The sequence below is a fragment of the Falco peregrinus genome, chromosome 8, assembly GCF_023634155.1.
Source record: "Falco peregrinus isolate bFalPer1 chromosome 8, bFalPer1.pri, whole genome shotgun sequence".
NCBI classification, from domain to species: domain Eukaryota; kingdom Metazoa; phylum Chordata; class Aves; order Falconiformes; family Falconidae; genus Falco; species Falco peregrinus.
In genome coordinates this window covers 54,206,183-54,219,250 of record NC_073728.1, presented here as the reverse complement: position 1 = coordinate 54,219,250, position 13,068 = coordinate 54,206,183, and the positions used below count along the sequence as shown (strand labels likewise).

The following is a 13,068-nucleotide window of genomic DNA, read 5'->3' as shown; positions in this document are numbered from 1 at the left end:
ACAGCAATGGCTCCCAGCAACTTGCAATGCTCAAAGGGACCAAGGGCTCTGGAGTCCTTCACAAGCCCCCAGTCTTGCACCTTCCCCAAAAGCACATTGTCCCATACAACAACGTGGCCAGAGAGAGGACATGATTCAAGCAGCTGACTTGAGGCAATGGAATTAAGAACAGATACATGAAAAAAAAAAAAAAAAGAAAAAAAAAAACCAACCAAAAAAACAAACCAAAGCAAAACACAGAAACAGTTTTCCGTTCTTGAAACACGAGGCTGTGACCTCCTAGAAGAAGCACTGTTGGACTCCTTGCATAAACACAGTATGGACAGGCACAAAACACAACCTGGGAAGCAGCCTGGTGCTCCAATTTGAGTAGGAAAAAGGCAGACTGAAGTTGCAGGAAAACCTAGCATTAGTTTCAGCCCCTCTTCTCCCACAGGAGTTTTTCCAAGTTTTCCAAGAGTTTCAAGGCATCCTGGCTGGTGGGTGGGCACACATAAAACCCACAAGTAAGGCTTTGGGGAGAGGGGAGCTGCTGGCTGGTCTGCAAGCTCTCTGCCTGGCACCCAGCAGGAGGCTGAATGAGGCAGCAAGTCCACCCTGAGCTCAGCACCATCCAGCTGTGGCAGCTCGAGCCCAGGAGCAGCAGACCCACACAGACACAGCCCTGCGAGCCAACAACCCAGCAGCAGCCCTCCCTGGCACGGCACAGCCCTCCCTGGGTGGCTCTGCAGCAGTCCCTGAGCTTCCCCAGCCCTGAAGCATCCCCACGCCCAGAGCTCCCGCACGCCGACAGCCTCCCGTTCCCACACCGGCCACACATGAACAGAGCAGAAAGCAATGCCACCGTCACTTGGAAAGACACCTCCACGGGGCTGCAGGGACACGCATCCCTGCCCACCCGCCGCCGCCGAGCATCAGTGTAAGTCCCCTGCCACTCAGCAGAGCTCCTACAGCAAAGCCAGACATAACAGCCTCCAGCAGCGGCAGGGCTGTCTGCAGAGCTGTTTCCAATGGGTTTGAGCCTGTGTGGTCTTGGGTCCAGGGAGACCATGTACAATAAACCTCTCTGTGGAAAACTCCGCATATTTAAAGCATCTTTCATCAGCAAAGGGGGAAAGCATCAGTCTCTCTATTCCACCCGCACTCCCACACACACCCCAAAACACAGGGAAGCGACACGACCGCCTCGCACCCTGGCCTCCGCCACTGCCACGAGAAAGGAACACCAAGAAATTCAAAGGGGCAAAGGACTTGAAGCAGCTGACAGATCGAGCCAAACCAGAGCGGGTTTAATATAGAAAAGGGAGTGGGAAATTGTAAGAGGAAAAGAAAAAAAAAAAAAAAGAAAAAAAAAAAAAGGAGGGAGGTGGCTGGAAACAAAGAAAGTTCTTGGCGGCAAGCTGCTGTGCTTGGCCCCTCTCCATCAGCCTTCGCCACCGCAGGCGTGCGGGGCTGGGGAGGGGAGTGCAGGGGCTCTTGTGCCGCGGGACAACAAAGCTTGGAGGGGGAGAGGGACAGCCGGCCCCCAGCTCCATCCCCAGACACCTTGTCACTCCCTTGCTCCTGCTCTGTGGATAGGGAAAGCTGGGAGAAGAGTCATGCTGGTTCAGATGGCACTGGGAAAGGCATGGAGAAGCGATCCCAGCAGTAACTGCAGCACATAAGGGACGCTGCTGTGGTCCCTCTGGTCTAGCAAAGGAACAGGGCAGAAGCAACAAGTCAGAGCTGCAGGGAGGAGCTGGGTAATGGGGATGCAGGCAGCACGAGGAAAGGCATATCCTCATCACCACGGCAAATAACCCAAGCTGCCCACACACCCAGGACTATGAAGCAGCCACCTCCCCTCACTCTGATTCATCCCTTTGACTGTACCCTCCTAAAACCCCAGCGAGTGACAGCTCTTCCCGCTCTCCTGTTGTACAGCTCGGCAGGGCACAGCACCGCCTGAGCAGGCAGCCAAAGCTGCTGGGATGAAAAGTGCACACACACGGGGCTGGGCCAAGCATGGGGACCCCAAGGACAACCCACCAAGCCCCGCTCAGCCACACAACAGACACACCCTCTTGTTCACTCTGTCACAATGAAGGTCAAACATATGGATTCACTTGTTTCCTATTTCCCACTGCTATGTGAAACAGCCGGAAGATAGAGATACCCTCCAAAGCAAAGCTGCGCGGGATCAAGGTCACCAGATCTCCAAGCAGGCAGAGGCGATGGGTGGCCCCAGTGCTGAAGTTCACCACTGAATTGAGTATGAGCGCCAGCTTTCCACACAGAGCTGCGTCCACCTCCGTGGCCACGTGCTAGGCAGGATTTAGCCCTTCCACTGAACTGCGACATTCAGAGTTTTCAACAGGTTTAAGTAACATGACTAGGGAAGAAAAACAAAAGAGAGTTTGCATCTGAGTGTTGGTTTTCACCCACAAAGCTAACAGTGCGCCCTTAAGCCCTAGCTCTCTCGAGAGGTGAGGGGGAAGGAAGGGCTGGCTGGCTCTGTAACGCTGTGCAGCAGAGCAGGGACAGGCGCACAACGGGTCCAAATTTGTACTGGCTACAGTCTCCAAATGCCCTGCCTGTGGCCTGCCTCGAGCAGGAGAGCATCAGCCAGCTGACAGGAAACGGGATGAGATACAGCAGAACCACAGGATACAGCAGCAGAACACCACTAAGGATGCCGAGAGAGCCCTCAGATCTCCCAAGGCCACTGACACTCAGAAACTCCTTGCCGCAGCAGACTCCAGCTTCCTGGGTTCAGCTTTGCTTCATACATCCTGGTTTTGCTTCTTCTCTCTTTCATTCCTAGTTTAAACGGCCACTGCATAGATTTCACAGTATTCATTTTAACCTCCTGCTTCCTCAGCCTAAATGCACTCAGCTCCTTCGGTTCCCCACAGGACATTCCCACCATACCAAGAGCACAGTCACCCTCCCCAGAGAGCCTGGCACAGGGGGACTCATCCCCTAATGCCCTTTTTAAGCCAAGCAATCGGTATGATTCACCATGGCAGAAATAACACAGCTGTACAAGGTGATACTGTGCCAGGTCCCCACGGAGCTCTGCTCCAGCTGGGCAAGTCAGGACCAGGGGACCATGACACACAGGTCCATGGGACACATGTTCTTCAGAAGACATCTTCCGATCTGCATGTATAAGGCACTGAGGAACCACTGAATCTGTAGATTAACATCTCTCATCCTCTCGCCAGTCAAGCACTCTTCCCTGAATGCTCCATAATCAATTCCAGATAAGCAACTGGGTTGGGCTGGACAACAAATGAAACCATGAACAGCCTCACCACTACAAAGAACGGGAGCAGAGGAGACACCTACCATCACATCACCAATTCCACATCAAAAATAGAACACATTAATTTTTTGAATATGGTTTTCATCAAAGTTGTTTTAAAATACCTACAGATGCTATCAACTAGGCATCAGATTCCAACACACAGCGTTAATTACTTTCGCAAGGCAGCTGCAACAAATGAGGTGGTTCAATATGCATGGGTATCCATCCTGTTTAAAGTCTGCAATCCTCTTAACTGAGCTTGCAAAATAAATGTATGCTGCACACTTTGTTTAATTTTCCCTTTTTCAAAGCGATATGTGTGTGCGTGGAGGCTGGGAAAGGAAGTCCCGCGGGAGCACAGTCCAGGTTTCCCTATAAACTAACACAACCAAACAGCATGCTGCTCCCTCTTTCCTGTCAGACCTATATATCTGTGATTGGGGTTTGTGCTCTACTGCAACCATTTTAAAACTATATGAACTATGGAAATGCTCTTGGTGGACAGGGTGTAGAAATGAAGACATGATTCAATTACATTGTTATTAACATATAGAACAACAGACACAAATTGCAGCTGTATTAAAACAAAAGGTCCTGAAGCTTGCCTAAGGGCAAAAAAACAACCAAAATCTGGATTTAGCAGGGAAAAGATTTATTTTAGAGCTTCTACTAGAGAATAACAAACACAGAACTATAAAAAGACCCCGCGTGAAATCCTTTAAAGGACAACGTAGTCTGTTTCAACTATGGCTTTGTTTTGGATCTTTTCTGAATAAACATTCATTTATCAGAATATGAGACTTGGCCAGACCGTAGAAATGACAGTCTGCCACTCCGTCGCCCAGAATGATTATTTTTAAACTTTGCTTTTGGACTTTGCCTTTTCAGATTTGTAGTATGGCCCCAGAGCCCTCGCTGGCAGCGCCCCTGAGGGGCATGAGCTGTAACCACTTAACACAGGATCATATGGGAAATGTCACTACAGGGTGACCCCCCAGCCACTGCCTGAAGGACCGGAGTTGGGAGTCCCCTTCTTCACTTGGACGATGGGCTGCTGAGATCCCGAGCTTGGTTGTTCTCTCTTGACAGGATCAGAGCAGTCTGTCCTGCAACAAACACCTGCAAAATGATAATTTCTCACAGCCCCTTCCAGGTACTGCCCCATCAAAAAAGCTTAAAGTCACAAGGTGCTCAAGTGCAGCTGAAGCATCTGGGGTGAGCAGCCCAGGAGAGGTGCCCATGCAGTACAGCAATCCAGTTTCACAGCCGGCAGAGCTAATTCAAGGCTCCCATCACTCAGAGGCACAAGCTCAGCTATCCTTCCCCCCTTGGCCCTTCCATATGTGTGAATGGAGTTGGTTTGACAAGAACAGGAGCAGACTTGTCAGCCTCACACCCTGCCAACGCCGTGGCAGCAAGAAGAGCCGTCCAGGAGCACACGGCTGACTGCAGGGAGAAAGGCATGCAAGGGGAGAGCACAGCCTGTTAATAGCAATCCAGCCTGGCCCCTGCCAGCAGAGCTCACCGCAGTACCTACCCAAGGCTCTAACACCTCAAGGAGGAGAAACACAGTCAAGAGGCCATTCCCATTTTCCCTGTCCCCCAAATGGGTTTAAACATGCCTGGGCTCCCTTTGAACAACCCGTCCAGCTCCTCCCGCCCTCTGGCCAGGTACTGCTCTGTCACCAGCGTAAGGAGGATGCACGGGAGATGGATAGGTCAAGTGCAATGTTGTCCCAGAACACCCTTCCAGGGGAGCATGGCCACCAGACACGCTGTGAGAAGCGGCGCAGTGCACTGACACTCTCGCACTGGGATACCGGGATTTGACCCAGTGCCATTCATGGGCACACACGCATTCGAGGGCATGGGGCTGTGTTGGGGTCCCCAGCTAAACCCCGACACTCAGCTCCACAAATGTTTGAGCTGGCCTGTGGCTACCCAAACCCTACCTGGCACCTTGTCCAGCACAAGCCCCACAGTTTGGGGGAATACTGTGCCTCCTGCTTCAAATCAGAGCTGCAAAAAATCACACATTTTTGTGCAGGCACACAACTCTTTTTGCATCAATTACCAAGGCGATGGGCAAACCACACCAGCCTCAATAGAGCTGGCCTTTCCCACGGCCGCTCTCCACCACTGGCAACAACAAGGACTTCAAACCAGTGTTTTAATCTCACTTTTCTGGGAAACTGGAATGCACAACTTTCTGCTGTGGCCTCACTACAGCCAACACAACTGCACCTTTGTCCGGCAGAGAAAAGCTCCACGATGCAGAGAGGCGGCCGAGCCCGAGCAGCACAGGTCATTCTCCAGTCAGGCCAGTGCAGAGGCAATGGCAGGAAAAGCCGGCATGCTCCTCCAGCCTCCCCAGGGACAGCAAACGCCTGCCTCAGGGGATGGAGGAGAGCACATTTACGCTCAGTAACAAGAAAACAGAGAGCAAAGGTTTAACACAGACACTTTGTGGTGGATCTGATCTGCAGCACGCCAGCAGATACCATCTAAAGTAAGGTGACTCAGCCATGATTTGCTGCCCCTCCTCTCCCTGTCTTTGCAAGAGGAGCAAAGGGGGGGGGGGGAGAAAAAAAAAAGACAAGGTTTTCATTCTATATAATTAACTGGTTTTGTGAATCTGCCTAGTTCCTATCGATTCCCTTGAACAAGGCGAGCACTCCCGTTCACTCCAGCGCTGCCCGGGGAGGCTGCTGCCTGCCCCTCCCTGGGCTCAGCCCCGCTGCGGCCACGCTGGCTCACACTGCTGGGGTTCGGTCCAAGACCAGTACAGGGGAAGGTTAAGGACTCGAGAGCAGCTGGCTGAGGAGGGAGCGGGTGGCGGAGCTGCACAGCTGGCCATCAGGAGCTGCCTGCAGCCACCTTCTCCCACTGCCCCAGGAGCTTCTGCTGCAGGCCCCCCACCCCTGCTGCCCCCCCCATACGTAGAGGAACCTCCGTCGCAGTCTTCCAGCCTCACAGGGACTATCTATGCCATGCTCAACTTCACCCGCCTCACTCCTGCGGGTAGAGGGTGAACAGGGCCAGTGCCCAAAACAAAGTGTCCACCATGGGGTGCATCCCAGCCGTGGGGACAGAGGTCCCAAGGGGTGTGCAGAGCCCCCAGTAAGGGAGCAAGAAGGCCTGAAAGAAGAGCGGAGGAGCAGCTGCAGACAACCCGGTCCAAGCCCCGTTACAGGACCTGACGGTGGTGCAACAGATCCGCCAAGACAAACAGCAGCGTACACAGCTCAGCAAACCTCCTCACGTACATGCTCCTCCAGATCAGATGCATAACCCAGCTACAATGAGTAAGCCTGGGATGGACACGGCAGGAAGGGGGGCACATCTGGAGCTGGGGCCAGGCTCAGCCAGGGCTGATAAAGCCGCAGGCAAGGCAGGAGAGGAAGAAGGGGTGATAAGGGGTGGGGCGGCAGCAGCCACACCACATCCCTGGATGAAAGCAGAGAGCAACAGGCCCCCTTTACCCTCTCCTACAGCCTGCCTAGGGCTGGTCTGCCCTCTGCTTTCCTCCAACTGTTGCTCGCTGCCACAAACCAGCCGGGGTGACCTGGAGAAGCCCCTGATCCCCTCAAGAGCTCAGGGAACCTGGCTTTGCCAACACGACACGCTCCAGCCAGAGCGAACACCACATCCTCATAACGCATCTGCGCCTTGAACAGTGTGTCACTGGGTCACCCCATCCAAAGTGAACGGGGTGGGGAGAACATTTTGGTCTTTGTTTTACAGTTGTTGCCAGGATTCACCCACAAGGTCTCCACGGATGCCTGGAAGCACACCAAAGTTTAAATAATAAAATAAAATTTAAAAAAATAAAATAAAAAAAAAGAAAAAACTCAACCCTTTTAAAAAAAACTAAGACAAACCCACAACATTTTGGATGATGTCCTGGAGCAGGCAGGAAAGTGCTCCCTGGGCAGCCACGCCGAAGGGGCGCGGGGACACGGGGGGGGGGGGGGGCACACCTCGCGGGGCCAGCGGCAGTCCCGGGGGCAGAAGGAAGGTGCTGGGGGTCCCTTGCCCCGGGAATCTGCAGCCAACAGGTCTCAGAGCCCCTCTGCCAGCCGCTGCTCCCTCGCCACCGCAGGGGCACCTCCCGGGGTGCCCCGGAGCCGCCGCCGCCTCCCCCGGGGTGCGGGCTGCGCTCGGAGCCCCCCGGCAAGGTCCCGCCCGCCTATTCCCGTGCACCTCCCGGCGCTTCCCCGGCAGGTCCCGCACAGGGTCCCCACCGGCGCTGCCCCCCAGCGCGGCCACGTCCCGCCCGCCCCCCCGGGTGGCGGGGGCCGGGAGGAAGAGGCAGCGCGTCCCCTCGCTGGCGGGGGGGCCACCGGGTGACCCCAACGGGGGTGGGAGCGGCACAGCCGGCAGCGCTGCCTTCTTCCTCCTCCTCCTCCTCCCTGCCGCCCCGCGGCCAGGGCTCCGCTGCCCGCCGCCGGGACGGCCATGGGGCCGCCCAGCGCCGGCCCTTTGTTTGCCCAGGGCCGGGCGCGGCGGAGCGGGGCGCCCCGAGCCGAGCCGAGCCGCGCCACTCACATAGTGCTTGTTGGGAATGCGCCGCTTCTGCACGTCCAGCACCTTCACCTCCGCGATGCTCCGCCTGGGCATGCCTCTGCCTCTGCCCCTCGCAGCCCGGCGCCAGCGGCGAAGCGGGGAGCGGCGGCGGCGCTGGGGGAGGCACTGGCGCACGCAGCCGGGACGGAGCCTGCAGCGCCGCGCCAAGCCGAGCCCAGCCGCCCGCTGCCGGGGGCGGGAGGCGGCCCCGGCCCGCCCCGGCCTATCCCGGCCGGCGGGGCGGCCCCACTGCCGCCTGCTTAAAGGGGCGGCCGGCGCCGCCCGCCCCACGCGTGCCCGTGTCCGCCGGCGCGCAGCGCCGTGCGGGACCCCCCCCGGCCCGAGGGGGAGGGGGAAGGCGGCTCGGCTGTGTCTGAGGGCAGGGGGCTTCGGAGGGTGCAGCCGGCTGTTGGCCCTTTGCTGGGAGGGGGTGCAGGGGAGCGGGTTTGCCCATCTTGCCCGGCAAGGTGGGCCCGTGCGCGGGCTCCATCACCACGTTCTGATTCCTCGCCCTGCTCATGTCCCATAACATTGGACCCCAAGGCGGCGCTGACTTGGCCACGAACAACCACATCCCTCAAGGATCCAGGAAATTAATCGAGCAGAAAAAGGTGGCTTACTGGGCTGTTGGCATGGTCAGATCAGCAGAACCGCCTTACCCAGCACAACCCGTGTACCCCTGGGAGCTGAGCCATTGCATCCCACCTCTACTGCATCCCACCCATCCATGGCGGCAGCCCACTCCTTGTGCCATGCTCCCTGCCCAGCTCGGCCCCGGGGCAGCAGGGGACACAAGGCAGTGACCCCGGGTTCTCTGCATCAGCACCACCCACGGCATCCCTCTTCCTAGCAGCTCCTCAGCACGTGGCATAACCACAGTTCTCTTCCCCATTGGGCTTTTAATTACATTATAAAGTTACTCAAGGCTTGCACTGGCAGGTCATTAGCTTTTATATGAATTTAATTTAATCATAAACAACTCATCTCACTCCTTAGCAGCTCCTTAAAAGTGGCTCTTTTTTTATACTGTTAACTTTGCTACAACCACCCCAGAGAACTAACGGAGGCGCAGGCAGGTTGCCAGGGCTTTATTGCCCCCCCTCGCCCTCCCAAGGGGCTCATCTTCATCCCCCTCCCACTAGCTAAGCCCTAGACCATGGTGCCCCTGCAGAGATGGCTGCAGGAAGGATGCTGGGTTGTCTGAAGGGGACATCCCGCACCAGTGACCTCCCTGATGCCTGCTGGCATGCTGCTGCAGGGCTGCTTACTTGTGGCACATTGCACCCTTCCCCACCCTGGCCCCGTTGTCACTCCTCAGTCAGATGTGTATTTAAGGTAGGTGGGCAGGAGGCCCCGGAGAGCCCCTTTCTTCTCCCATCAGGAAAGCCCTGACATTCCTGAGTGATGCTGGGGCTGGACCTTGATGCTGGGGCTGGACCTTTATGTGCTAATCAAGAGCTGAAGCCTGGGAAAGCACCAACAGGCACCAGAACTGCAGGTTTTGTTGTGTGGAGCACCCAGGCTTCAGCAAATAGAGTCTTACTGGTTTTTTTAAAGCCCTGAAATGCCTGAATCCTGCAAAGAATGGTGAGGAAAACATCCAGAGCAGCTGTGCATCATGTTGGTAAGAGAAGAAATGTACACTGAGGAGCTGAGGAACACCAGCGAAAGCGGATTAAGAGAGGAATGAAGCAATTACTGGTCTTCGCATGCTGAAAGAAGAAATTAAGGTAGAGAGCAGCTGAAGGCACTGCAACTGAGCGATGCAGAGGAGGATGTAACCTGAAGAGCTGAGGATTGAAAGGCCAGGCAAGGGGATCACAAGGATAACAGAAGCAGGTAATTGGATATGCAAACCACAAAAAGAAGCACAGAAACACACTAAACGAAATAGAATAGATGATAAACTGCAAGGTGAAGGGAATGAAGTGACGCAACTGAGTTACAAATGTTATGGCTGCAGCCATCCCTCTTGCTTAAGGTGTTGGTTTGTTCTAGTTAGCAGTGACTGTGGGAGTGCCAGGCACCTGGGGAGAGAGTGACTGCTCGGGACACTGCTCACATGTCTGCAGAGCTGGTCTGATGCAGTCCGGTAATTTGGTTTTACAGGAGCGCATAGACTAACCCTACATCCCTCATGCACTGAAAACAACATAGCCAGATTGATCATCTTGCTGCCCAGTCTATCTGTACATTAACACCAAGTCCACCATCAAGACACCTTGGACTCACTACCCATGAACCCTAGGATCAGTCTGCGGGGGGGAAAACGCTAATTAAAAAAGCCATCTGGGTAGAGGAAATTGAGAATATGCAATTCAGAGAGCATTTTGACCTATAGGTACAGCATCCATGAAGAAGCTAAACTGCGTTTTCTTGCCGGATTTGTTTGGTGTAGCTTTAGAAGCAGCGATAGCTGCAGCACAGAGAGATGGTGTAGGACAGTGGGGTGCTGAGCAAGCAGCTGATGAACAGCTGGAGTCCTGGCTGCTACCAGCTGCAGCACCCACTCCACCCACCCCCCAGGACCCTGCACAGCATGCCAGCCAGGTGGAAGAGCTGTCCCGATGGCCAGCACAGTAAGGACCAGCAGCAGAAGCAAAGTGTGAGAACAATCAGGGAATTCTGAGATGGCTCTGAAAGGAGCCTCATCCCTACTCGTGTTTCTGTCTTCTTGTACTGACCAGACTCAAGGGGACAAAAATCCTTACTCCAGGCTATCACTTTAGCATAGAGGCAGATGGTCGATTTGGTGGGGGGACACAAGTTCTGCCCATTTTAGCAGCCACAATGCCCGTTCCCTGCACTCCCTTCTCCACAAGGCTGTTCTTAGCTGCTGTGGAACACTGGGCTGCTGTGCACCTTCATGAGCAACCTCCATGCTGACCTCCCCCTCTCCTTTAATCCCGGCTCCGCTGCCGCAGTTGGGAACCTGCAAAGGACAACATTGTGACACTGCGAAGGACACCTCACTCCTGAACTTGAAGCAGCCCAAAGGGACACAGAAGGTGCTTTTCTTGGGGAAGCTTTGTACCTACCCTCCCCTCCCAGGGGTGCATGAAACCTTTGGGCAGTTCCTTGCTGATAAATCCATTTCCCTGTGCCACTAGGTCCCCACAAGGAGATACATGACATGGAAAGCAAAAGAATGTACGAATGACCTCTCACAGCACCTTGAACCTATCTGCTGTAGGGACCAGACCCTGGTCTCCTACCTTCACCCTTCCAGCTCCTTTCTGTATACCGCCCTGGATGCACCCCCATGACTGCCACATACTGCTGGTCTGTTGGGCCATTCCTTCATACCTGGTGTAAATCATGTGTATCAGACAGACAGCTTGTTACACACAGGGGGCTATTTTATCCATGTCTTCTGTCACAAACCCACTCCAGACCTACAAACGTTGGCAGAGAGCCAAACAACTGCACAAAAATTAAATGGAAGCACTTATAAGCATCAGCATCGCTTCCCCAGCACCGTGACCTGCTGAGGTGACTCCATTGCTCCTGGACTCTGACAGCACTGGGCACCAGCTGCAGCCTGACAGCTTGTGAGCACCCAGGAACAAGCGGAGGTTGGGGACAGTCACAGCTAGCACTGCAAAATGGCTCCTGTGTGTCATTAACAAGTCTGATGAGAGCTGTTTGAGACAAATGAAGCACGGCTTTGCATGCTGACCTGATTGCCTCCCAGGGGAGGCACACCAGGAAAGCCAGCTATGGAGACTTACAGCTTGGCTTGGGCTCTACCGCACCTCGGGAATTTATCAAGGAAACTGCCAGGCATTTGCTAAGGGAGCCCATGTGAGGGGGTTTGCTTGTCCTGCAAGTCCCGTGCTTGGCCCCCACTTCGGTGGTAAGGCTGCAGGAGCAGCAGAGATCTGGCAGCAGCACTTCCTACCATGAGGTGAGGTGCTACAAGCATACGGGTGCTGCTGAGGGGAGTTTTGGGATAAACAAGTCATCTGTTGCCCTGACCAAAGGTTGAAGTATTGTTAAACCAAACAAAATAACCACACAGGAGAGCTCAACACCTACCCAAGAGTCAGTATCTCCATGACTCATATGCACTCTCCCTTCTGTCAGGATCAGCTGAACAATTTAAAGCAAGAGGGAAAATGACTTTTGAGAAGCCAGCTATCAGCTCGGATATTCAAATGGGTTTTAGCTTGGCTGTAAGCTGGCTCCAGCTGTTTGGGCACAGCTGGGTTGTCCCTGAGGTCTGTCAGGTGTCAGAGGTGGAATGGAATGGGAAAGCAGTACCCCACTGTCAGCCCTGAACTGCAGAGGAAACACTGTCTGCGGTCAGTCCGACATGGAGAGTCCACCATCGCTGCTCGCTTTTTAACTTAGGAATTGAGAGTGCATGCCTGGTGGCTAAATGTTCCTGGGTCCTCCCCTGTGCACAGAACAAACACATCCATCTTCCCTCACAAAGATTAGTCAAAGACGATGCTCCTACCACAACAGAGGAAAAATCCTTGCAGCTGAAGCCCCGCAGAGCAGTGGTTACTCGCCTTGTCACCGGGGCTGGATTGCACTGATTCAGGATTTAGCTGTGTGGTGTGGATGCCACCCATCAGAGTCAGCCTGGCAGCAGATCGCACCCACTCTGCACAGAAGTCTGGCAGCAGGGAGAAGCAGACCCCACAGAGGGGATGCTCAGCCCTCAGATGAGGGAGGCTGTCCGGGCACGCCTGTGCCAGTGGGCAGGGGAAACCTAGAAAACTCCTAAGGACAATAGTGGAGCAGGACACCACATACTGAAGTACTGATGAGCAGCAGAGATCTGGTGAAAGGTGTGCCGTAGCAAACTATGAATCCAGGAATAAAAAAAAGAGTGAACAAACATTTCAGTGCACCGGGACAGCTCAGCTCTGGCTCTGCATTTGTGCAGGCAGCAGCTGGGCTCCAGAGCCCTGCCGCTGCCTCAGTGTGCATGCCATCTAGTGAACGAGAGAAAGAAGAGCAAACATCACTCCATCCCTTGCAAGCCTGGAAACCAGGCCCAGGGGAGTCCCAGTGGGCGCTTGTGAGGGCAGATGGGCTGCCAAGGCAACGCGTGTCTGTCACCCAGCAGCATCCCACCCAGGAGAGGGGCAGCAACAAACCTCATCAGCAAGGCACAGCCACCAGCCTCTGGAGAGGCTTGGCTTGCTCAAGCCCTGGGTATTTTGGCATTTGGGGAATTCAACCAGTGGCCAGCGCAGCAG

The 13,068-nt window shown here is 54.8% G+C and overlaps 1 protein-coding gene across 2 annotated transcripts in view; it reads right to left on the bottom strand.

Annotated features, from left to right (window-relative positions):
* SH3PXD2B (SH3 and PX domains 2B) overlaps window positions 1-8,035 on the bottom strand; it is a 78,162-nt gene extending 70,127 nt beyond the window's left edge. For both annotated transcript variants that reach the window (XM_055812194.1, XM_055812195.1), the window contains exon 1: window positions 7,838-8,035. In XM_055812194.1, the coding sequence (XP_055668169.1) occupies window positions 7,838-7,909 (72 nt within the window). In that variant the 5' untranslated portion in view covers window positions 7,910-8,035. The remainder of the gene's footprint in view (window positions 1-7,837) is intronic.
* Window positions 8,036-13,068: the final 5,033 nt, after the last annotated feature.